Consider the following 23,731-nt stretch of genomic DNA (forward strand, 5'->3'; position numbering starts at 1 on the left):
GCAGAACTAGATGGAGTAGCAGGTTCTTCTTATCTTTGTATGCCTCAAAAAAGGACTCCCATGTAGTAAGGCAATAAGTATGCACATTTAGGAAATTGTGGAACAACAGGCAAAGATTCATTTTTGAAGATTGTTCAAGAAGGGAGGAAGTGGGTGGAGATCTGGAGCCTTGCGAAAAGGACCTGGGACTCAGGCTTCCTGGGTACTTCCTAACCACCCCTGACTAATCTCCCATCATTCCTGACCATTCGCCATGCTAGCAGAGACTGATGGGAGCCAGATTCCAACAACATCTGCAGAGCACCGTCTTGGCTATACCTACTGTATAGTAATAAATAGTAATGAGGGAGAAATTTGATTCAGTTTGCACCAAAGGCAAAGTTACTTTTTTCACACGTTTTGATACAGTGCATGGGCTGAAATACAGCCATCCTTCAAAACATGCATTTAACCAAAATTTTGCAGTGCAGATCTCCAGCAAAGCACTGTGTACCAAAATGCCTATATGTGCTATACTAAAATGTGTGTATATTAGTGAAGATAATGTACAAACTTGCATTGCCTTTGGGGAAAGTTGCTTTGCCAAAAGGTTTATATTTGACAAAGTTGCACACACCATGGGTCTCTTACAAGAAATTCACATAAAAAATACTGGTGAATTTTCATGCGAATTCCTTTTTTAAAAAATCACAAACTGCTGAGTAAATGCGGAAAACTAAACTTAAGTTTAGAAAAAATATTAGAAACTGAGAGAAACCAAAATTGACATATTCTCTCATCTCTAGCTATAAGTAACCCTGCCTGTGAGGTGGGGTTAAATAGGCACCTCAAGTGGAAGAAGCCAAAAGGTTGGCACCCCACCTGCCCCACTGGCAGAGCTGCGGTTCCACTTTCCACCCACAGGGGCACTGCCTCTTTGGCTCCCCAGGTAAGGGCAAGGAGCGAGGGAGCAAGGTGGCACATTCCCCTTTCACCTTAGGCGGCAAAACAGGATGGGCCGCCCTGGCTGTAAGTCAGGCATCGCCAACCTTTGGCCCTCCAGATGCTTTGGCCTACAACTCCCATGATTCCTAGCTAACAGGACCAGTGGTCAGGGATGGTGGGAATTGAAGTCCAAAACATCTGGAGGGCCAAAGGCTGGGGATGCCTGCTGTAAGGGCAGTTGCCTGGGCCCATTTTACATCTTGCAAACATTGAGCAGAAAGAAGGCACCCTCTACAGCGGTACCTCAGGTTAAGAGCTTAATTTGTTCTGGAGGTCTGTTCTTAACCTGAAACTGTTCTTAACCTGAGGTACCACTTTAGCTAATGGGGCCTCCTGCCGCCACTACCGCCGCACGATTTCTGTTCTCATCCTGAAGCAAAGTTCTTAACCCGAGGTACTATTTCTGGGTTAGCGGAGTCTGTAACCTGAAGCATCTGCAACCCAAGGTACCACTGTACTTCAAAAATGCCTTTGAGGACATTTTCAGAAAGCCATATGTCCCACACATGTTTATGTAACCTCCATCCATATTTCTGTTAGCCAAGAAGTGTAAGAGGAAATGGCCCAAGAATGCAGCTAGATGCAGCTGGTTTCTAAAATGCTTTTAAAATGTATCTTCCATATACACCATTAAGGAAGAGAGAGAAGGACTTGCCAAGTGCCCCCATTTGGAGATCAGAGGAATGGAAAGGTCACAATACAGAACAAAATGTGGATCCTAAACTTAACATTTTGTCCATCTCCTTATTGCCATGGCGTTTAGCTGGAGTGCTACAGAAACCACAGCATGTTGGGAGGTTTGATGTACACCGAATTATAACGTCAAGGGTGTTTACCTGAACTTCTCCAGACTTCCGATCCATTCAGCTAAGCAGATGTTCTCACAAGATTTAACAGCCCATCCTGCTAATGGATGGGTAGTTTATACCACAAGGAAAAACATTTTTCTTAAGAGTTTTGTGGTTGTGCCTCTGATTCTAGCCAAACCCAGAAAGCAAATATGTGCCTTAAAAAAAACCCCAACGATAATGATGAACCATTGCAAATAGCTAATAAAAAGTTATGTTAGCCTTTGTTTCATAAAACCTTTCATGTGTACTCCATGGCACCGTGTAAATCGAATTGGTTTTTATGGAAATACATTGCAGAAAATAACAGGATTCTTCCAAACTTTAGCAATCCCTCAGCCCAGATAACTCTGGGAATTGTACTCTGTTAGGGGAACAGGGGCCTAACTCTCAGCATCCTGAACAAACTATAGTTCCCATGATTCTTTGGGGAAACCATGACTGTTAGTGGTATAAGAGTGCTTTAAACATATGGTGTGGCTATGAACTATCATTCTTCCTTGTATGCTGAACAGAGAGAGAAGGATCCAAATGTTGCTGATCTTTCAGCATTTTGAAGCTTGGGTGAACATAGAAAACTGAAAAAGCAGCATGCTAAATAAAAAAAACTCTTGCTTGTTAATTGAATTAAAAAATACATTGCTACACTGATTTCTTTAAAAGCTTTTTTTAAAAAAAAGACTTCACTTAAATAAATAACATTGAACAGCTGTTAGGCTAGGCAGACAGCAGACAACCTCCCCACCTACTTCGGCTTGCAGGAAAGCTCAGCTGGGAATGACATGCATTTTTCAGGACAGACAAGCACCAGGATGGTTGCAGAGTGCAGCCCTCCAGCGAAATGATTTGCTAAATGCCAAAAACGGAACATCCCAAAGACTCCTTGTCCCTCCCTTGAATGCAAAGTTAATACAACAAAACACTGCACCATACCCATGAGAATATCACTAATTTTATTTTTCTTCTCCCTTTGGACATTTTTTTCCTGTATTCCATTTCTCTTTTCATTAATTGATGGAGCGTGGTTGAAAAAATGCAGTTTTTTTGTGTAGTAGAAGTGTGTATGTGTGTATAAAAAAAACCCTGACTTTTGCCCCTGACCACACCACTGGGGTGCGGCCCCTGAAAGGATCCCCACGATGCAATGTGGCTCTCAGACTGACTGAATTTACTTCCCCAAATTACGCTCACTGCAGACACATGCTGCAATCAAAGGTCAATATTCGAGCACTTTCTGTACCTAGGGCACCTGATGTTAAAGGTAAAGGTACCCCTGCCCGTACGGGCCAGTCTTGCCAGACTCTAGGGTTGTGCGCCCATCTCACTCAAGAGGCCGGGGGCCAGCGCTGTCTGAAGACACTTCCGGGTCACGTGGCCAGCGTGTCATTGCTGCTCTGGCGAACCAGAGCCGCACACGGAAACGCCGTTTACCTTCCCGCTTGTAAGCGGTCCCTATTTATCTACTTGCACCCGGGGGTGCTTTCGAACTGCTAGGTTGGCAGGCGCTGGGACCGAACGGCGGGAGCGCACCCCGCCGCAGGGATTCGAACCGCCGACCTTTCGATCGGCAAGCCCTAGGCGCTGAGGCTTTTACCCACAGCATGAGACTCTTGTACAGAGCTGCAGTGTTGTAGCTAAGAGACCGAGGGCCCCTTATATGCTGAATTCAGTGTGGAATCCATTCAAGCCAAATTCTCAACATGCTAGTTTGGTTGTGTGAATCTGCTCTGTCTTGCAAGAGAGACTGCCCAGGTCAATAAGGTTTTTATTGTGCCATACAGCCCTCAAATACAGCAGCTGTCTAAAATATGGATGAGGAACCTGTGGCCTTTTCCAAGTATCATCAGTGGTGAAGGATAATGGAAGTTGTAGTCCAGTAGCACCCAGAAGCTGCCGGCTCTTCACCTAGAGAATGTCCCTGAACAAAAGATTTGTACTCCTCTGAATCTAACTTCATTTGTTTCTTTCTCCATAGCTCTTGTGGTGCGTTTTCTGACCAAACGATTCATATGGGAGTACGATCCTACTCTTGGTAAGTTCTATTCCAGGCATGGGCAAACTCGGCCCTCCAGATGTTTTGGGACTACAACTCCCATCATCCCTGATGACTGGTCCTGTTAGCTAGGGATGATGGGAGTTGTAGTCCCAAAAACATCTGGAGGGCCGAGTTTGCCTGTGCCTGTTCTATTCTGTTGCCTGTAACCATGGAATGCCGCAGAGCCTGTTGGAAAGACGATTTATAGTACTTGACTGATTTATAGTACCTCTCCCACTCCACAACCTTCTAATGTCCAGTCACTTTCAAGATCAGCAAGGGAACAATCCTAGCATTGTTATTGGAATGATAAGCCCTCCCCCCCCCAAAAAAAAACCCCCCAATGGTCATTGATCCAATGCACTAGGTAGGGCATACTCTTGATGTAAACTTTACCCCTAGTGAAATGAGGGATGAACCCAAGTTGTGGGGGGTGCAATACATTCCCTTGTCATGGTCAGATCTTTTCTGGTAAAGTTTGAACTGGAATTCCCTTCCTATTGACATCAGGCAGGGAGCCAGTGTGGTGTAGTGGTTAAGAGCGGTAGTCTCATAATCTGGTGATAATCTTGCTTCCCTGCTCCTCCACATGCAGCTGCTGGGTGACCTTGGGCTAGTCACACTTCTCTGAAGTCTCTCAGCCCCACTCACCTCACAGAGTGTTTGTTGTGGGGGAGGAAGGGAAAGGAGAATGTTAGCCACTTTGAGACTCCTTAGGATAGTGATAAAGCGGGATATCAAATCCAAACTCCTCCTCCTCCTCCTCCTCCTCCTCCTCCTCCTCCTCCTCCTCCTCCTCCTCTTCTTCTTCTTCTTCTTCTTCTTCTTCTTCTTCTTCTTCCTTCACTGCTCGTTTTTTCAGCACCTGCTTGAAACATTTTTGCTTACGCAGGTTTATCCAGAGCCATCCATGTTGATGCATTTTACTATTACAGTGGTACCTCTAGTTACGAACTTAATTTGTTCCGGAGGTCCATTCTCAACCTGAAACTGTTCTTAACTAGAGGCGTGCTAGTGGGGCTTCTTGCTGCTGCCGCTGTGCCGCCGGCGCACAATTTCCATTCTCATCCTGGGGCAAAGTTCTCAACTCAAGGTAACTCTTCCAGGTAATTAAAAATGTTTTTATTGACGATTTTGATATTTCTCACAAGCCCCTTGGAAGTTCTACTGCAAGCAAGCGATATACACATTTCGCTCAATGAAATAGAAGATAAATAAAAGCCTTCTTTTAGGAATTTGAACACACGTACACCCCGCACACACACACAAAGCAATTCCCTCTCTATTTATGCAGGTGGTGGCAGAATGGTCCTACAAAAATGGAGTAGGAAATTCAGCCCACCCCTAGTTTATGCGAACGTGGGTGTGTTTATATAAATTGTGAAGAATTCGGCATTTGTTGATGTGGTTTTCGAGTTGGCTTGGCACAGGGTTCTGCTCATTTTTTCCCTAAAGAGTAGAGTATACAAACGTCCAAAGGTCATGGCACTAGCAGTACCTCAGGCTGAAGGTGTAATGAAAACCGCTCTGATAGCTGTGCAGAATAACCAAGCCATGCACTGTTAAGAGCACTCTTCTCTGCCAATACACCAGGCAATAAGACTTGGATCTGATTCAACCCCCAACAAGGCAATTAAAGTTAGATTTGGAGCACGATACAAAACCAGTCCATTAAGCATTCCCAAGGTTTTTTGGGGGTGGGGAGAATCTTGGCTTCTTGAAAAGTCTTTTCTTGATGATTCAAATTCTCCAAGCTATTCTAAAAAACCCAAATGATCTGGCCTTCCCATTGTGGTCTTCTCCAAATGTGGAGCATTCATGCAAAGTCAGAATTTGTGTGATCCTTTTTCTGGCAACCCGTTTCAACTCCAGCATATGGCATTGCAGTCGCATACTCGGCAGACCAAGGACAATATAAATGATCTGTGGACGGCTGCCAGGTCCTCTAAAAACAAGCTCGTGCAAAATCAAATAAATGGCTCTCTTGCCAATGAAGCTGTTCATTCTTAACAGTGCTTTTGGAACATCTTTCTCCCCACCACTACTACCTTCTAAATGCTCCCTTGTGGCTTTTGAGCAGTTATGTCAGGCAATGAGATACACAGAATGGGTATGACTTGTGGTGTTGGGGGGGGGAGAGATGTTTGGAGCGCTTGCCAGCGCAGATGACTTGGACATTTTATTTCTAAAAACCACTGGAGGTGAAAGGAATAGGCGGGTTGGCTTTTAAGCATAGGATTGTTCTCTAAAATCTTTTACGCCAGTGTGTAAGTATGGAGTTACTTACCATAATGTTTAGCTCAATGACCTTTCAAAAATAGATAGCTCACATGAACATTAATGGCTCTTACGTGCAATGTGTGTTTAAAGTAGCATCATACCAATTTAAACAGCCATGTCTCCTGCCCCCCCTCCCCCAAAGAATCCTGGGAGCTGTAGTTCATTAAGGCTGCTTAAAGAAGGTAAAGGTAAAGGGACCCCTGACCATTAGGTCCAGTCGTGGCCGACTCTGTGGTTGCTGCACTCATCTCGCTTTATTGGCCAAGGGAGCCAGCGTACAGCTTCCGGTCATGTGGCCAGCATGACTAAGCCGCTTCTGGAGAACCAAAGCAGCACACAGAAACACCTTTTACCTTCCTGCCGGAGCGGTACCTATTTATCCGCTTGCACTTTGACGTGCTTTCGAACTGCTAGGTTGGCAGGAGCAGGGACCGAGCAACGGGAGCTCACCTCGTCGCAGGGATTCGAACCGCCAACCTTCTGAACGGCAAGCCCTAGGCTCTGTGGTTTAACCCACAGTGCCTGTTAGGAGACCCCTATTCCCCTCACAGAACTACAAATCCTAGAGTGGTTTAACAGTTAATGCCATTTCCCAGGCTCTGTTTGTGGAGAAGGTGCTGTTTACTGAGCCTCCATTGAGATTAGTTCGTGGAGAGGTTATATATTATCCCAAGCAATCCTTATCCTGCTCTTTCCAGTGCATTTTCCCCTTTCAATTTCCTTACTGAACTAAGTCCACAAGGTTTTTTTGGGTTTAAATGAAAGTTTGTTGTGCAAGAGTGCCCGATCCACTTCTTCAACTGCACAAATTGCATTTACCAGTCGGCAGTTGAATTCCACCTGCAAAATAGTGCCTGTCTAGAAGCAGCAACCTTGTGCAAAATGAACTCATCAAAAATTGCTGGTACTCTTTGAGGGGGATAGTGAAGAAAGGTGGCATTGCTATTCTCCCAAGGAGAAGGCGGCACTGGATTCTGTATCAGAGTTCTGTAGTCTGTCCCCTGTTTAATTAGTGGCATGCCTTGTTTGGGGAGCTGTTTTCTTATCCAGATTTTCACAGCTAAAGAGCATCATAGTGTGTTATCATTCTCAAGGCTACCTTGACAGGTACCTGCCCCGCAAATACATGATTTCCAGTTGCCAAAGGGGAGAGCGGAATATTCAAGTTGCTCAACTTCATACAAATTTAATATGCCTTCTGTTGCCAGCTCCCTTCTCTCCTCTCCACTGACGTGGATGGATTGGGCTTTGGGCTCTTCTTCCACATCATTTGTGCAGCAGAACTAAAATCTGGGCTCCCAGATAGATTTTCCCATCCATCCTATATCCCCAGATGCCATGCAGGATAAATAATGCAAGGCAGTACACTGCAATATGTTGAGCCATGGTTTGTGCCCCCAAGCAATTATAAATAAAAAGGAATTTTATTATGGGGAGTGTTGTGTTCCTGCTCTTTTTCGTCTGAAATTTCCAGTGAGTGGTGTCCACAGTACATGGTTTCCTACAGGGGTGTGTAGGAAGCTTCTTTCCTAGGGGGGCCAGTGACTCTCAGGAAGTCAATGAAGGGGCGGAGCCAATGGTGGGTGGAGCCACAACCCGTGTGGGCAGAACTACCACTTCTCCCTCGCACTCGTTCTCTCCCACAGCTCTGCCTGCCTCTAGCAAGCCCCCATAGGAGAGCCCACCACCCAAGTGTTAGGCAGGGTAGTGTACCTTTTCCTCCTGGGCAACCTTTTGGGGGCCACATGAAAGTGGTGGGTAAGGCCAGAGGCAACAGTGGGCAGAGTAATGTATGTATCAGGAATGAGCCAGCAATAAATCACATGGGGTAAGTGAAGTTAACCCTTTATTAGAAGAAACAAGGTCTGGTCAAGGGTCCCTGGCTTAATGAGCACAGCAACTCTCCTGTGGTAGGTTTTGGTCTTCGGAGGCAGTTGCTGAGACTGAAGGTCCCTGCCTCCCCGCAGCTGCCCAAGTCTCTTATTCTTCCGGGTCATTTCCAAGCAATCTGAGGGTACGCCGACACGCCTGCCTTTGCTTCTCCTTCTTCATACCTCTCCTGGTCATAGGAGATCTAAGGGAGGAGGGATTGTTGCAACAGGAGGGGGAGACACCATGGCTTCTTCACCAGCCTGATTCATCTCTGCTTCTTGGCCTTCATTCTCCATTCTTGGATCTTCATTCTGGATTTCTCTTTGCCACAGACTCCCCCAGCTCACTAAGCTCTTTTACCTCTGCAGCGTCTGACACTTCCCCCCAAGATTTCTCCCTGTGACCCCACATCGCCATCCCACCACCAATTCTCGGGCTCTGAGCCTTCTTCACTTGGGGGTTCCCCAGCTGGCGCCCCCCCCCATTCCTCTGCATCCAGCCAGTCCACAACAATATGTAAATTTTACTTTTGAATAGTAGGCTAGTTTCTACACACACATCTCACGCGTCCTTCTCTGTCCTCCATCCAGGCATGCAAGAGGCACCAACAGAGTTCAAGGACACATCACAGTGCGATAAAAACACTCAGGGAGGGTGCAAAGCAAGGCTGGTGAGGGATATGGTCTGGGGAGAAGGGGTGGGGTCTGGGAAGAGTCCTGAGGGGCAGTCAGAAAAGCATTTGCCCCCCCCCCCCCCAAGCCTGAGGTTTCCCGTTCCTGAGTTAGGAGTTTGTGTAGTGGGTATATGAGTGTCACCTAACACCAGAGACTCTACATTCTGATTCCATGTTTTCTAGCGTACTCATTAACTCTGTGGCACAAATCAGCCCAGGGGAGTTTTTTTTCAATCTGCTTTCTCTTTTTTTCCTTCTCGCTACATCTCCTTTATAAGAACTTTGTGTCTCTGGCAATTTAAAAGTAAATTGAATTGGGCAACATGGGGTGGGAAGGAATGAAAGTGCCTGGCTCTGCCAATATTCCGTAGCCCCCATTGTTGTTGTTTTTAAATGAAAGCTGAACCAAACTAATATCTCAAGCATGGATCTAAATATTTAAAGCGTGAGTTTTACATATCTCAAAATCTTGGCTTTCAATCCAGTCAGGGAACAGAACATGACAGGAAAGAGAGCCAAATAACAAACCAGCCATCGGATTAATGACGGTGGGAAACGATCCAAGGTTATGCCAGTAGCATGTAAAATGGATTAACATTATGTTTTGTGGCTATGAATTTTTACATCTATATTCTGCCCTTTCTCCAAGGCGTTGGGTGATGTTACATTCCTCTTGCTCCTTCCTTTTAACCTCACAACATCCCTGTGAGGGAGGTTACATGGAGAGGTTGTACCTGGACCAAAGTTACCTGGTGAACTTCTCATGGCTGAGTGTGGACTTAAAATATGGGTCACCCTAGCCCTAAGTCTGTTGCTCTTAAACATGGCAGACATTCAGTCTTCCAGCTCACGAGGAGCCATGGGGGCAGGGAGACAAAAGACAGAGCTAGCATGCTGGTTTTTATGTACTGAGTTGAATTGGATCCAAAGGGCAGCAGTCTGATTGGTCCTAGAACAATAGGATCCAGAATGCAGCAGTCTGATTGGTCCACAGGAGCCACCCAATCCAGCTCCAGGTGAAAGGGAATCCGCAACCTGATTGGCCTACAAGAGAATCCCGGAATTAACCAATCACGTGGGGTCCATTGTGTAAATAATGCATATAAGGCAGACATTCTAGCGGGAACTTCCATTCCTCCTCACCACTATGGGCTGAATAAAGAGCATGAGATCCACTGTCGACTCCAAGTATATTTCACTGGCGACAAAGGTGGGATCCCGCTGAGCTGACCGCCACACACAGCACCACAGCACCGCCACCCTCTGCTCTCCTCCTCTAATCATGTGAAGGATCTGAATTCTCAAAATGGTGGAAAGGTGTGGTCCTCTCCTGAGACCTTTTATCCTTCTTGAGTCAGGCCACCCCTCCCAGGCACCACCCTCTTTCTGAAGAGTGGAGACTCTTAAAGGGGTAGACCGGTTGCCTTGAGCATAACACCCCATCAGCTCCCCACTTTATGCATTGCCTGTGTTGGTGAACAGATGTTGGGAGCAGTGAGACCCCTGGTATAAAGCAGGCTGGTTTGTCAGCAGAACCTGACTCGCAGGGAGGGGAGGGTTGCCGTCTTCTGGAACCCAGTTTGGGGGTCTCTGGCTCAAGGGGATTCAACCAACAGGCTCCAGCTCAGGTTTAGAGCCAGAGTCTGGGTTCAGAGCATCCATGACTTCCTGATCCAGCTTTTGTAGTTATTATTAAATCTCTAGTCCACCTTTCCTCCAAGGAGCAAAAAGGGGCATATATGGTTCACCCCTCCTCATGTTATCCTCACAAGGTCGGTTAGGCTGAGAGATGGTGACCATTCCTACTTCAACAATCCAGCAGGTACACCACACTGTCTCACACTGGTTGGGATCATAGGCCATATCTGTCAGAATAGAGGGGGGGAGGAGGGGTTCTGCGGCCCACTCAGATATATAGAGATATGTTGTGAGCGGCTGCACCTAAAACTGTTTGCTTTTTGAGTTTTAATTTAATTTCTCTCTCTGTCTCTCTCTGTCTCTCTCTGTCTCTCTCTCATGTTTCTTTTAAGAGTCCACTTACCGTCATCAGGCCACAATTGACGATGAAGTTGTTTCTATGGAAATACTAGACACAGCTGGGCAGGTGAGTCAGAACTACAGATCCCTACAATAGAAACCAAATGCCAGAGAACTGTAAGTAACTTCAGAGGAAGGTCGTGAAGCATTGCTAAGCCGAACGATAGACGTTAAAAGCATTCAAGAGGCAAAAGGGGACATGCCAAGAGACAATGGGCCAAATGGGTAGGGAGGTGACATCTTATTTTCCTTGCCTGTAATTGTATTATTATTATTATTATTATTATTATTATTATTATTATTATTACTACTACTACTACTACTACTACTACTACTATTAAATTTGTATACTGCCCTTTATCTGAAAATCACAGGGCAGTTCACAACATAAAATTTCAAAATGAGAACACAAAAGAGGTCTCCATTGCATAAGAGGGCATTTAGGGTGATCTAAATGGACCAGAAATCGGGACACACACACACACACACACACACACACACACACACACATGGTTAGAAGTCCCTGTTTTACTACTACTACTATTTTTCATGCTGCCTTGTTTATTTGAACGTAGCATCAAAGTACCATAAAACCATTGAAGGAATGCAGGGTAATAATGCTTTCTGCTAGTATTGCTGCTCTAGGGCTTGCACATTTAGTGCCTGGCCCTGGAGAATGGCCACTTTTTATAGATCGTAAACAAAAGCCATAGCACAGCAACACTAAATCAGAACATGGTTCTCTGCGGTCCAAAATACGGGTCCAAAAAACCCCCTTGATTGTGTCTTTTGACCACACCCATTCTTCCTGCCTCTTTCTTTCAAAACAGGAGGATGCCATTCAAAAGGAAGGCCATGTGCGATGGGGTGAGGGCTTTGTGCTGGTCTATGACATCACCGACAGAGGGAGCTTTGAAGAAGTCCTGCCCCTTAAGAACTTGCTAGACGAAGTTAAAAAACCCAAGAATGTTACCTTGATCCTAGTTGGAAACAAAGCAGACCTGGACCACTCGAGGCAGGTCAGCACCGAAGAAGGAGAAAAGCTGGCCACCGATCTAGCCTGTGCATTTTACGAGTGCTCTGCTTGTACAGGGGAAGGCAACATCATGGAGGCCTTTTATGAGCTTTGCCGGGAAGTGCGGCGCCGGAAGATGGTCCAGGGCAAGACCCGGAGACGGAGCTCCACCACTCACGTCAAGCAAGCAATCAACAAGATGCTCACCAAAATCAGCAGCTAAAATATTTCGCTTGTTTCGTTAATATAGAACATCTCAACTGAGGTGGGGTGAGAAGGCCGGATTGTAGGCAATCAACGAGATGGTGAAAGCTTTGCTCTTCCCTAAACCCCCCAAACCATCACATTACTCTTCCTGAAATTAAGAGAAGCAAAGCAGGTTTCTGGAGTTGGAGCAATTACCAAATTGAATATTTTTTTAAATAATAAATTCACAGGGTCACTTAGAGAATGTACCAAATCGCTTACTGTTTCCCCTACAACACAGCATGTTCACCTCTCACTATTATTTGATGACTTATCACTGGCCAATAGGTAAATGAGTCCAGTTTTACTGGGTGATATATTCTTTTATTGGGTCTTTTACCACTGGCAACTTAGGCTGTGTACACACAACATTTTATTCTAGAATCAAAGGAATGCAGTATTTGTTTATTTACACACACACAGGCTAAATCTAGTGCATTTTTATTTATTTTTGGCCCCTCAAAAGTGCTTCTTGAGAAACTGGTTTCATTCAGAAAATAAAAGCTCCTTGCAAGTTGATTCTGCATTGCCCCCACAGTGTGTCCACTTGAAAGCAGATGTAGATGGTCCCAGCAGTGGGGGTTGCATCCACACCTACTCAATGGCTTTGATGAAGGATGTATAACAAGAAGGGAATCATCGCTTCCTCCTTCATTCACCTTGGTGGATGTGCAGGGAGGAAAAGATGTGGCTAACCTAATCGAGGGGAGGGTTTTCAAATCTGTACTGAGTAACCACACGCACTCTTGTGGACAGCAGGCCCTAGGATCAGTCTACTTTGAAGGCATGTTGAGAATGAGCGAGAATGGTTGAGCATGTTAAGGATGAGCAAGAATGAGAAGTGGAGACAACATCAATGCTGATTTCCAGCAAGATCTTGCTGAAGTCTGGCAAGCTCTCATGAGATTTTGATCAGGTCTCGCAATACCTTGCTGGAAATCAGCATCAAGGCCAGAGCTTCTCCACCAGGGGCAGAGACGGTAGGACTTCACCTCATCTCATGGGTGGGCCAGGCCTGGTTAGTGTGTACACAGCGTTAATCTGCATGTTGCCAATTCATATAGCATTGATCAAGAACATCCACCCTTTCTGCCGGATGTCTAAACCCAACCATAATCTAAGAAAGCAGAGGAATTGTCACCTTATTCCTCCAGTGTACTTACTGGCCTATTGCAAGTGGGCATCTTAGCAAGTGACTGCATCAGCCTTCCCACCACCAGGATGTTTTGGATCACAACTCTCAGCAGCCCCAAACAGTACCTGGTTGGAGAAGGTGGTCTAACTTGCTCATTGTGGGCAAAGTGGCCTGTTGCTATCTGCATATCTACATAACACAGAAGGCCGTCTCTGGGTTAGGAGAACACTATGTATCTGGCTGTCAACCTATGGAGGGTATGAGATGGATTTCACACGTTTCACTATATTAATGCATGGTCAATTTTTCTTAAGAACAAAACTGCCTCTTTCCTTGTGTCACTTTTCCTGAACCTTTATAATGCCTACATTTTAGTAGGATATATTTGTAAACTCAGCTAGCGGAAACTCTTCAATGAGTTGGTAGGCTCAACTGGATTTGTTACGTTATGTTAAAAGTTTATTTTTATGCCGCTTTTCAGTTCCTAAAGCCTCCCCAAAGTAGTACAGAAAAGTGAAAATGCAAAAAATAAAAAAATAAAGTATCAATTACCAAGAGATTGTATGAAAATGACACACTATACGCTTGGCTGTGTATCTATGTTTGTAAGCCCTGCAGAGTTAGACAGGAAATAATACTCATTTCTTTCACAAAGGTTTGGCTTTTTTCTTGTTCTGCTTTCTAACTGGTGGATCCATTTCTACTTCAATTGGAACGGGCTATAAAGAAACCTCTTTGGCAGGTCACAACTGATAGTGGTGCACCTTAAAGTAAAGGTAAAGGGACCCCTGACCATTTAATAATAATAATAATAATAATAATAATAATAATAATAATAATAATAATAATAATTCCCCAGCCACTCTGGGCGGCTTCCAAAAGAATATTAAAATACCATGATACATCAAACATTAGTTCCAGTCATGACAGACTCTGGGGTTGTGGCGCTCATCTCGCTTTATTGGCCAAGGGAGCCAGCACAACTAAGCCACTTCTGGCGAACCAGAGCAGCGCACAGAAACGCCATTTACTTTCCCGCCGGAGCGGTACCTATTTATCTACTTGCACTTTGATGTGCTTTCGAACTGCTAGGTTGGCAGGAGCAGGGACCGAGCAACGGGAGCTCACCCCGTCACGGGGATTTGAACCGCCGACCTTCTGATCAGCAAGTCCTAGGCTCTGTGGTGTAACCCACAGCGCCACCTGCATCCCATGGTGGTGCACCTTAGCTCCTACTTATTACTGGGGTTGACAAGCCCCATTTGTGCTGATCAAAAGCTGTATTTGTCTATGAACTTGGTACTGGAGCTGATTCCAGGTTGGGTGGAGCTTGATTTGTACAAGGGCTGGAATATACAAGCATCTGAATTTCCTTCTAGAACAGATCCAAGACATTTTTCTGCCAGCCAGTCGAGGCACAAAGTACCCAAGGGTGGTCAAGCTGCTTTGGTGCCTGAGGCAGAAAATATCCCAAGTGCCTCTCCCTGTCCCTGGCAATAAAAGCACAACAACCAATTAAATGACTAGAAGTGTGCTTTCCTTTTGTGGGGTACCCCAAATCAGCTGCCTTGAGGCAACTGCTTCAATCTGCCTCAGATATGGGGAATCTCAGGCCTGGAGATCAAATGTGGCCCTTCAGGCCCCTTCATCTGGCCCTTGGGGTTATCACCAGGCCACACATACCCTCTCCAGCTGACCCTCTTACCAGCCTGGCTTTGCACCCACCTGTGGGGAAAAGCAGAAGTTGATGTAGTGACGAGAGAAGGAGCAGGGAAAAGCCATCTCCAAGCAAACAGTTCAGATCAGCTGCATGGGGGGGGGGGAGAGGGAGAGAAAGGGGTGTCAGAAAGAGAAAAAGGGGGATAAAGTCCTTTACATTAAAAAAGCTCCCTGTCTGTGATGTAGAGGAACATCTGAAAGCTCTGATCCCCACCCCTGTATCCCTGCCAAGTTTATTAGGTACCCAAGAAGTTTATGGTGTGACCAACACAGAGGCCTCTATAGGAATCAACACACTTGAGCTCCCCAACAAGTCTGGCTATTGCTGTCATAAATGGTCAAGATTTCAGGAGGTTATTTCCCACTGTGCTGTTAAAATAATAATAATCTGAAAAGATAGGTTTTGTTCCCTTTGGCCTGGCGATTCAGTCGTCAAAGTGTTACAGCCAACTCTTTTATTGCAATGTGCTCCTGCCTAGAGCCCAGAGTACCGCTTTCGAAAAGTGTTGAAGTATATTAAAGCTTTGCTTCCAGAAGTCTTTCAATTTTGGCAGCCGTGTTGAAAGGAGCCAATGTAACATGACCCCCTTTCAACTGGGTTTCCAGCAGCAGAAAGTAGCAGGGTTGAAATAGCCCTTATTACTTTCCTTACATTGAGTTCTTTCTTCCGTCACCACTGCTCCAATTCCCCAACTTGGCTCTCATGCTTTCTGCCATATTCTGCTGGGACAGCCCTTAGTTTCACGCCTGGAGCCTGCACCCAACATCCTGGGCTGACCCCTTGCCTGGCTGACTCACCTCTGTGCCCCCTCACCTGCTGCCCCTGGTGGTTGTGCTGCCACCACCTTCCCACCCTGTTTTCAAGTGTGCATAAAGGTAAAGGGACGCCTAACCATTAGGTCCAGTCGTGGCCGACTCTGGGGTTGCGGCGCTCATCTCGCTTTATTGGCCGAGGGAGCCTGCGTACAGCTTCCGAGTCATGTGGGTCAAGCGTGCTTAACCTGGCAACAATGAGCTTGTTCCACTGACATAATTTTATTGTTGATTTTATGCCATTCACTGCCGCGAGCTATTTTTCTTAATCTAAGTGGTATATAAAATAATGTAAGCTCACTTGCACGTGCAAAAGGAAGGCTGGTAGCTACTCCCAACAACCTCCTGCTGCTTATCTAACAGCTGCCATGTGCTGAATGGCTCCTGGCCCATGAGAGGACCACTGCCAGGTAAGTCCACAAGCAAGCATGCAGCTAGGTGAGCTCAGAAGCATGTGATGGGGGTGGTGAGCATGCTAAAGGCTGAGGAACCACCACTACTGGGGTCCCAGTCAGTGCTGAGAGGAGACTGAGGGCAGCTTCCACAGAGCCTCTCAAAATCCAAAGCTGATGTTGTTTACCATATTAGCCATCTGATTGACATATGCATGTTTTGCTGCACTAAGTGGAGGCAGTGAGTGTAGTAGCATCTGTGGTTGAGTTGTGCAGAGGCCTACAATGGGCATCGTTTGGCTAAAATTGGTGAGAGATGTCAAGTCAGGGAATGTGGATTCCATTAAACACAGAGTTCCATACCCTCCAACATATCTTCAATGAAAATAGGGCTATTATTATTATTATTATTATTATTATTATTATTATTATACTCCACCCATCTGACTAGGTAGCCCCAGCCATCCTGGGTGGCTTCCAACATAACTAAACATTAAACACTGAAAAAAATCCCTATACGATGCTGCTTTCAGGTGGCTTAGGGGTCAGATAACTGCATACACTCCAATGTTTCTCGAATGAAAATAGGGATGTCCTAAGAAAAAGTGGAGTGAAATCAGAAAATGGGATGGCTTCTGTAAATCCGGGACTGTCCCTGGAAAATAGAGACACCTGGAGGGTCTGGAGTTCTGCCTGTAGTGAAAGTGGTTTTAAGCCAGGGTTGCATTAGCTAACAGGAAGGATATGCTGCAGCAACAGCTCAATCTTACACACATTTATTTATAAATGGGTGCCAAATCTTGAAGTTTAAAAATGTCTGGTTCTTGAATCCGGGAGGCACAACCCAGAGCAGATTAAGGAGGTGGCCCGGCTAAGGCAGCGTTTCTCAAAAGTTTGTTCACAGACCGCTTGAAAATGACTGGCGGCCTCAGCAGACCACTTAAAGAACTTTCACAGCACAGCACTGTGTATCTGAAGAAGTGTGCATGCACACGAAAGCTCATACCAAGAACTAACTTAGTTGGTCTTTAAGGTGCTACTGGAAGGATTTTTTTTATTTTCACAGCACAGGCATAACTCATATTTTAATAACATCTTTCCTCCAGTGGCAGCATCGCAAGAGCCAGCATTGTATTATGTTAATTGTGGGCTCTAGCCTAGGTGCCTTGGGAAGCCCCCCTTAAACTGGTATTTTTTTGGGGGGGGATTAGTAGGCTGCACCAGTACAGTATTAAGAAAACCACAGGCCCAGTTGTTGTGACCCTGTTTGATTACTTGGTCTTGGTCAGAAGAGGGGAAAAAGCATCACCAACAACAAGAAAAAGTGCAGGGCCAAGCACATATGTTCTCAACTGTTCTGCAACATTTCAGCAGACCAGCTGAATCTGATTGGAGTTAGCAGACTGCTAGAGGTCTGCATGCCTTAATTTGAGACCCTCTTATGTGTAGTAGCTGTAGCTGTGTAGTAGAGCATCTGCATGGAAAAAGTCCCAGATTCAACCCCAAGTATCTCCAAGTAGCTCTGGGAAAGTCCCCGTCTTAAGACAGACGAATGGTCTAACTTGGTAGAAGACTGCTTCCAGTAGATATTTCTAAACCACCTTGCAGGATTGCTGTAAGGATTCCCAAGGTCTTCATTTTAAAGTGCCACAGGGTATAATTATATAATCATAGCTGTCAACTTTTCCCTTTTCTTGCGAGGAATCCTATTCGGAATAAGGGAATTTCCCTTTAAAAGGGGGGAAAGTTGACAGCCATGTATATAATCTCTGTTCACTAGATGGTGCGCCACAGTCTGAGAACTGATGCTGCCCCTCAACTGTCCTGATAAAATCGGGACATCGCGTTTTTAGGACCATGCTCTCACAAGGCAGCCCCAAAATATATGAGAGCACAGCGCCCAAAAATCCACATTTGGGGTCTCTGTGCTCTCGCAGGAGTCACGTGACTCACATGGGAGCACGGCCCAGAAGATGTGTGTCCTGGTTTTTGGCCTGGACCTGTTGGAGGCCATGCTGATGGAGATGTTGCCGTGGGGAGACAGGAGTGTATCATCTCACTTTTTCCAGGCGGGAACATTCCAGGTCTGAATGTGCCCTTTGTACTCAGATCCCCTTACATGTGGCAAGCCAGCACTTCAGGGAGGTTCCTGGGCCTGCCTTCAACGTGATGTGCTGACTTTGTAACTAATAGTGGCATGAGGGCTTTTTCAAACAAGCAAACTGCAGGCAGAAATTTATTTGAAGTGGTGCAGATGGTACCTTGTGCTCTGCTCACCATTTGGTTCTGTTCCAAGTCAATACACAATCGGTCATATTTTCAATGGTTTGGCATTACACAAAACTTGTGGAAGGCAGCCAGAAAGGAAATGTCTTTGAAACCCCTATTATTCATATTTTGTTCTATCAATGATTAGCCTCAACTCAACTCTAATCTTTTTCCCCCCCTTGATTTGAAGGCGGGGTGGGCATCGTTTCAACATGCATATTCTGTCATACTTTGTACTAGAGGAGAAGGGACCTAAATGATTTTTGCCAGATGGACATTGAGTTTGGCTGGTTTTGGTCCCCAACCTCAATTATTTTGTTTTTAATGGCTTGAGGTATTCACATATCTTTTCAGAAAGGAAACAAAAGCATTTGTAAAATATAGAGGCTTTAACTGAACAATATTTATTGGCTTTTTGGCATAACTGACTTTATTTTCCTTGAAAACATTAATCTATAATAAAAGTGTCATTTTAAAAGCTCTCGGCTTTTGGATGCTGTTTCCACCTTCTGTGCCAGAAGTTAAATGTAACATTTCAGTCATCTTGTTCCGTGATGACGGAGATGGAAGATTACAGGCCCAACAGTTAACTGTGAGGATGGCTGTGTATGCGCCGTACATTTAAAGCACATATCTTCCCCCAAGGAATCCTGGGAACTTAAGTTTGGGAACTCCTTTGTTAAGGAGGCTGGGAATTGTAGCTGAATGAGGGGTAAGATGCAATTCTTGGGCTGATTTGCAGGAATTTATGTGCTTTAAATTTGTAGTGTGTAGGCAGCCCAAGACTAAGACCACCCCAAGACATTATGCTGACTGAGGGTGAAGGACAAGGTCGTGTCCCTCATTCCATTCCAAAATAGCACCCCCTACTATTCCATATACCCAGCTTGACCAGACTGGCTGCTGACTGCAAGCTGTATGGCGCACAGACCAGTGGCGTAGCGTGGGGGGTGCCAGGGGTGCCGGCCGCACCGGGCGCAACATCTGGGGGGGCGCGAGTCCAGAGGGAAGGGACAAGCAATCGAGGCTTGTTTGCGTTGGGGGGTCGTCGTCTCCGTTTGGCCGGCCCCCCTTGAGGAAGTGGGAACCTCTCCAAGGCGCAGCGCGCCGTCGGTGGAGGGAAAAGAGCCGTGCAGCAGCAGCAGCAAAGCCCGGAGGAGGAGGAGGAGGAGGAGGTGGAGGCGCCGCCTGCCGCAGGATCCTATCCGAGCCTGCTAATCGCTTGCTGGGAATTAAGCGGCTCAAAGAGGCAAAGGAAGAGGTGGAGCCGCTGGCCCGGCCGGGAGGAAGCTGGAGAGAGCAGCGCGCCTGGGCGCGGCGAGGTTGGGTAGGTGCGCCCTGGCTGGCTACCCGCCTCCCGGGCTCAGTGCCTCCATGACCCCTCCAGCGGCGATGGGAGAGATGGGGGGGGGAGTCTGGAGCAGCCCCGGCTGGCTTGCTCCTGCTTCTCCCCCGCCTCCTTCCCGTTGCCTTGATCTCATCCGGATCAGGGACGAAAAACGCCCATCCTTTGCTACTCCTTGTCGGGTCACTGCTTCATTTCTCCAGGGAGAGAGAGAGGAGAGGAGAGGTGCCGGGATTGCCACGTGCGCGTGACGCAAAGGGCCTGTCCACGCGCAGGCTGAGCTCCGCGTGGCGGGGGCGGAGGGAGGCGCTCTGCACATGCTTAGGAGGCGCTCGCCAGTGGCGTAGCGTGGGGGGTGCAGGGGGGCTGGCTGCACCGGGGGCAACATCTGGGGGTTAGGGTTAGGGGGCGCAAATCCACGGGTTAGGGGGCACAAATTACTTGCCTTGCCCCGGGTGCTGACAACCCACCCTACGCCACTGGCACAGACACCCTGTCCTCCAACATCCTGCTGCCTGCCGTTCCCCAGTATCTGCACCTGAGGAAGCCATCTTGTACTGCCTAATTCTTTTTTTTATAGATATTTATTAAGAGTTTTCCATTTCAAAAAAAGAAAAAAAAGAAAAAAGAAAAAAAGGAAACACATACAGTTTAGAACCCTTCTTTTTCTATAACATATTTCTTCTCCACACCTGCCCTTCTTATATTCCAATTCAAATTGTTAATTCAACAAGTTCTTATCCCCAGTTTTTAACCTTTTTATATTTAGTTCAATTAAAAAAACCATTTTTACAACATCAAAATTTATACATCAATGTTCATTCTTAAATCTTAAATTCTTTTTCTAAAGTCGACCCAAATTCCCTTCCACGAATTCCCCACTTTTCATACTAGTAACAAAACAGAATAATAAAAAAAGATGGATTATAATTATGCACCCTTTGGATCCCCAAAACCCACCCCATCCCCTTTCCTGGTTTCAATCCCCCACAAATGTCCATCAGTCTTAATCTGCTATCAGCCTGGAGATCTCACGTCCGAGGCTCTCACTGACTAAGACTTAGCCCTGACTAAGACTTAGAACTTAGTATAATGACTTATCTACTTGGGACTTTGTCGTGACCACTTGTAGCAGAATTGAGGCCTACCACCACACACCTAAATAAAGTGACACACCCCCCCCGGATATTCACACTATGAAGCCAGTGGCCTTAAGAGAACACTAACCTGTGACACTTCTCATTTACTGCTGCCACCATCTCTCAATCCACCCTAGTACTTTAGTGGAAATAAATCCCAAGAGCTGTGGCTTAGTTTGGGAGTAAAAGGTAAAGGTAAAGGTACCCCTGACCGTTAGGTCCAGTCGCGGACGACTCTGGGGTTGCGTCGCTCATCTCGCTTTACTGGCTGAGGGAGCCGGCGTTTGTCCGCAGACAGCTTCTGGGTCATGTGGCCAGCATGACTAAGCCGCTTCTGGCGAACCAGAGCAGCGCATGGAAAGGTCGTTTACCTTCCCGCCGGAGCGGTACCTATTTATCTACTTGCACTTGACATGCTTTCTGTTAAGTTGTGGGTGAACATATCAGACGACACAGCGATTCTTCAAACAGCTCTTGTTTATTCACAGGCGAGAACAGAACAGAACAGAACAGAACAGGAGGGTTCAGCCAGCCTGCTTATATAGAGCTCCACTACAATGCAACAGTAACCACTTTCTGTAACTATCCAATCACTGAACGTCACTTTCAATCCCTTATTTGCATATGTGGACCTAAGTGAAAACTATCTACAGTATACCCCTGCTGACCCAGGGTGAGAACTTCAGTACATAACACTTTCGAACTGCTAGGTTGGCAGGAGCTGGGACCAAACAATGGGAGCTCACCCTGTCACAGGGATTCGAACCACCAACCTTCTGATCAGCAAGGCCTAGGCTCTGTGGTTTAGACCACAGTGCCACCCACATCCCTTCAGTTTGGGAGTAGTACCTACCAATCACTGCTGCATGAGGTCAGCCTGTTTCTCCCTTATCCCTCCTTGGTCAGGCTTGTGCTGAGGGTCAGCATGAACAGGCTGTGGGCTGACACCAGCAGGGGCACCACCAACGGATGCTGGGGATCTCAGGTGGGCAGAGAGTTGTTGCATCCATGTCCTGCTTGCAGGCTTCCCAAAAGATATCTGGTTGGCTGTTGTGAGAACAGGATGCTGGACTCGGTGGGCCATTGGCCTGTTGCAGCAGGCTTGTCTTATGTCCTGTGGGGACCTGAAGTAGTTTCGACAGCATCACTTCATGAATCAGCCTCCCTCTGGTAGCAATTCTTCCCCCACATTTCAGTCTCGCTCATTTAAATGAACCCATTAGCACAAAGTACATTGGTGGAGACAATGACAGATCGAGCTTGCATAATGGCTGTGGGGGAATTCTCCCCAGCCTCCTTTCACATCCTAGTCACAACTCCATTCATAGAGCATGGAAGATGCATCATCGCTGTTCCAGACAATTTGCACTAAAGTACAAGATCTACAGGAAAGGAAACAAACGGTCATTGCCAGCCTGCCATGAGCTCTTGGGATGAACTCGGGCTGAAGAGTACAAACAAGCAGTGTTTATCTAGTAAAGTAAAGGGACCTCTGACCATTAGGTCCAGTCGTGACCGACTCTGGGGTTGCAGAGCTCATCTCACTTTACTGGCCGAGGGAGCCAGCGTACAGCTTCTGGGTCATGTGGCCGGCATGACTAAGCTGCTTCTGGCGAACCAGAGCAGTGCACGGAAACTCCGTTTACCTTCCCGCCGGAGCGGTACCTATTTATCTACTTGCACTGTGTGCTTTTGAACTGCTAGGTTGGCAGGAGCAGGGACTGAGCAACGGGAGCTCACCCCATCGTGGGGATTTGAACTGCCAACCTTCTGATCAGCAAGTCCTAGGCTCTGTGGTTTAACCCACAGCACCACCCGCATCCTCGTAGTGTTTATCTACTTCCCACTGGAATCACAGTCCAAACACTCCTTGGCCTAATGCTGGGATAAGGAAACTTTTTCTGACTGAGGGCCACATTCCCATCATGGCAACTTTCTGGAGGCCAAATGGCAGAGCTGAGTAAGGTCAGAGGCAAATGAGGACAGAGCAACAAATATAAACTTTACCTTTGTACACTGTGTGGAAACCTCTAGACATTCACACATCTCTCTGTCCTCTATCTAGGCAAGCAAAAGCACGACCAGAATTCAAGGACACATTCCTTGAAAAGCACTCGGAGGTTGGGGTGCAAAGCAAAGCTGATGAGGGGTGTGGCCTGCAGAAAGTTTCAAGAGCCAGACCAGGAGGGTCATAGTTGGGTCCCAGGGCTGAGGTTCCCCATGCTTGCTCTGATGGTCCTGTATTGTCCAATACAGCTGCATTCTGTAAGCCATGCAATCTGTAAAGGAGACTCCAAGCAGATTCTTCCAGTGCTGTTACCATATATGTAGAAGTTGGATTTAAGATCATTGCCCAGGGGCGGGGGCAGGCAGCTCAATCTGTGCCTGATTTCAAAGATGCTCAGGCTGAGAAGATGGAATGAGAGGGGTGTCCCAGTCAGGAGTTCCCGCCCATACGTGCATTGATTAAACACTGCAAAACAGCAATCTCGACATTCCGTGCCATTACATCAAGATTCCTTTTGTGAAATGTTTCAATGATTGCATGCATGCACTCTTGATCAGTAGGTAAAGCACCACACAGCCATCTCTATCTTAAGCCACCACAAGGCCACGGGTTACAATCACACTGAGGGTGCTTTCTTGGAGTGTTTTATCAATGCACGCATCGAGACAACAGTGGTCTGGCACCATCAGGACTGGGGTGATTTCTTAATTATTGTTGCTATATTTTATTCCATGTACGGATGAACTACCAGCCACATTTGCAAAAGGGATGGTTTTCAGGGTAGGGGCCAAAAGCATTCAGATGGTTACAGAGAGAAAAGACACGTGGAGTGCAAATGCTTTTTCTTCTGCTGGCTCTAGCAGGCTGTTGCAACCCATCGGACTTTGGGGTTCCACTGCCAGAGGCCTTAAAATGCAATATG

At 46.5% G+C, this 23,731-nt stretch overlaps 1 protein-coding gene and 1 long non-coding RNA gene across 3 annotated transcripts in view; one reads left to right on the forward strand and one right to left on the reverse strand.

The window, feature by feature from the left end:
• Positions 1 to 13,779, forward strand: part of RERG (RAS like estrogen regulated growth inhibitor) — a 97,452-nt gene extending 83,673 nt beyond the window's left edge. The window contains exons 3-5 of one of the 2 annotated variants that reach the window (XM_081210536.1): positions 3,808 to 3,864; positions 10,723 to 10,796; positions 11,560 to 13,779. In XM_081210536.1, the coding sequence (XP_081066662.1) occupies positions 3,808 to 3,864; positions 10,723 to 10,796; positions 11,560 to 11,967 (539 nt within the window). In that variant the 3' untranslated portion in view covers positions 11,968 to 13,779. The remainder of the gene's footprint in view (positions 1 to 3,807; positions 3,865 to 10,722; positions 10,797 to 11,559) is intronic. The other variant, XM_081210537.1, reaches the window with a different exon arrangement.
• Positions 13,559 to 17,005, reverse strand: LOC308595899. Its single transcript, XR_014012196.1, has 2 exons — positions 14,350 to 17,005; positions 13,559 to 13,889 (listed from the first exon to the last, which is right to left on the reverse strand). It is a non-coding gene; the product is annotated as an uncharacterized lncRNA (long non-coding RNA).
• Between the last annotated feature and the right edge of the window lie 6,726 nt (positions 17,006 to 23,731).

This window comes from Podarcis bocagei, assembly GCF_964188305.1.
Source record: "Podarcis bocagei genome assembly, chromosome: 10".
NCBI lineage: Eukaryota > Metazoa > Chordata > Lepidosauria > Squamata > Lacertidae > Podarcis > Podarcis bocagei.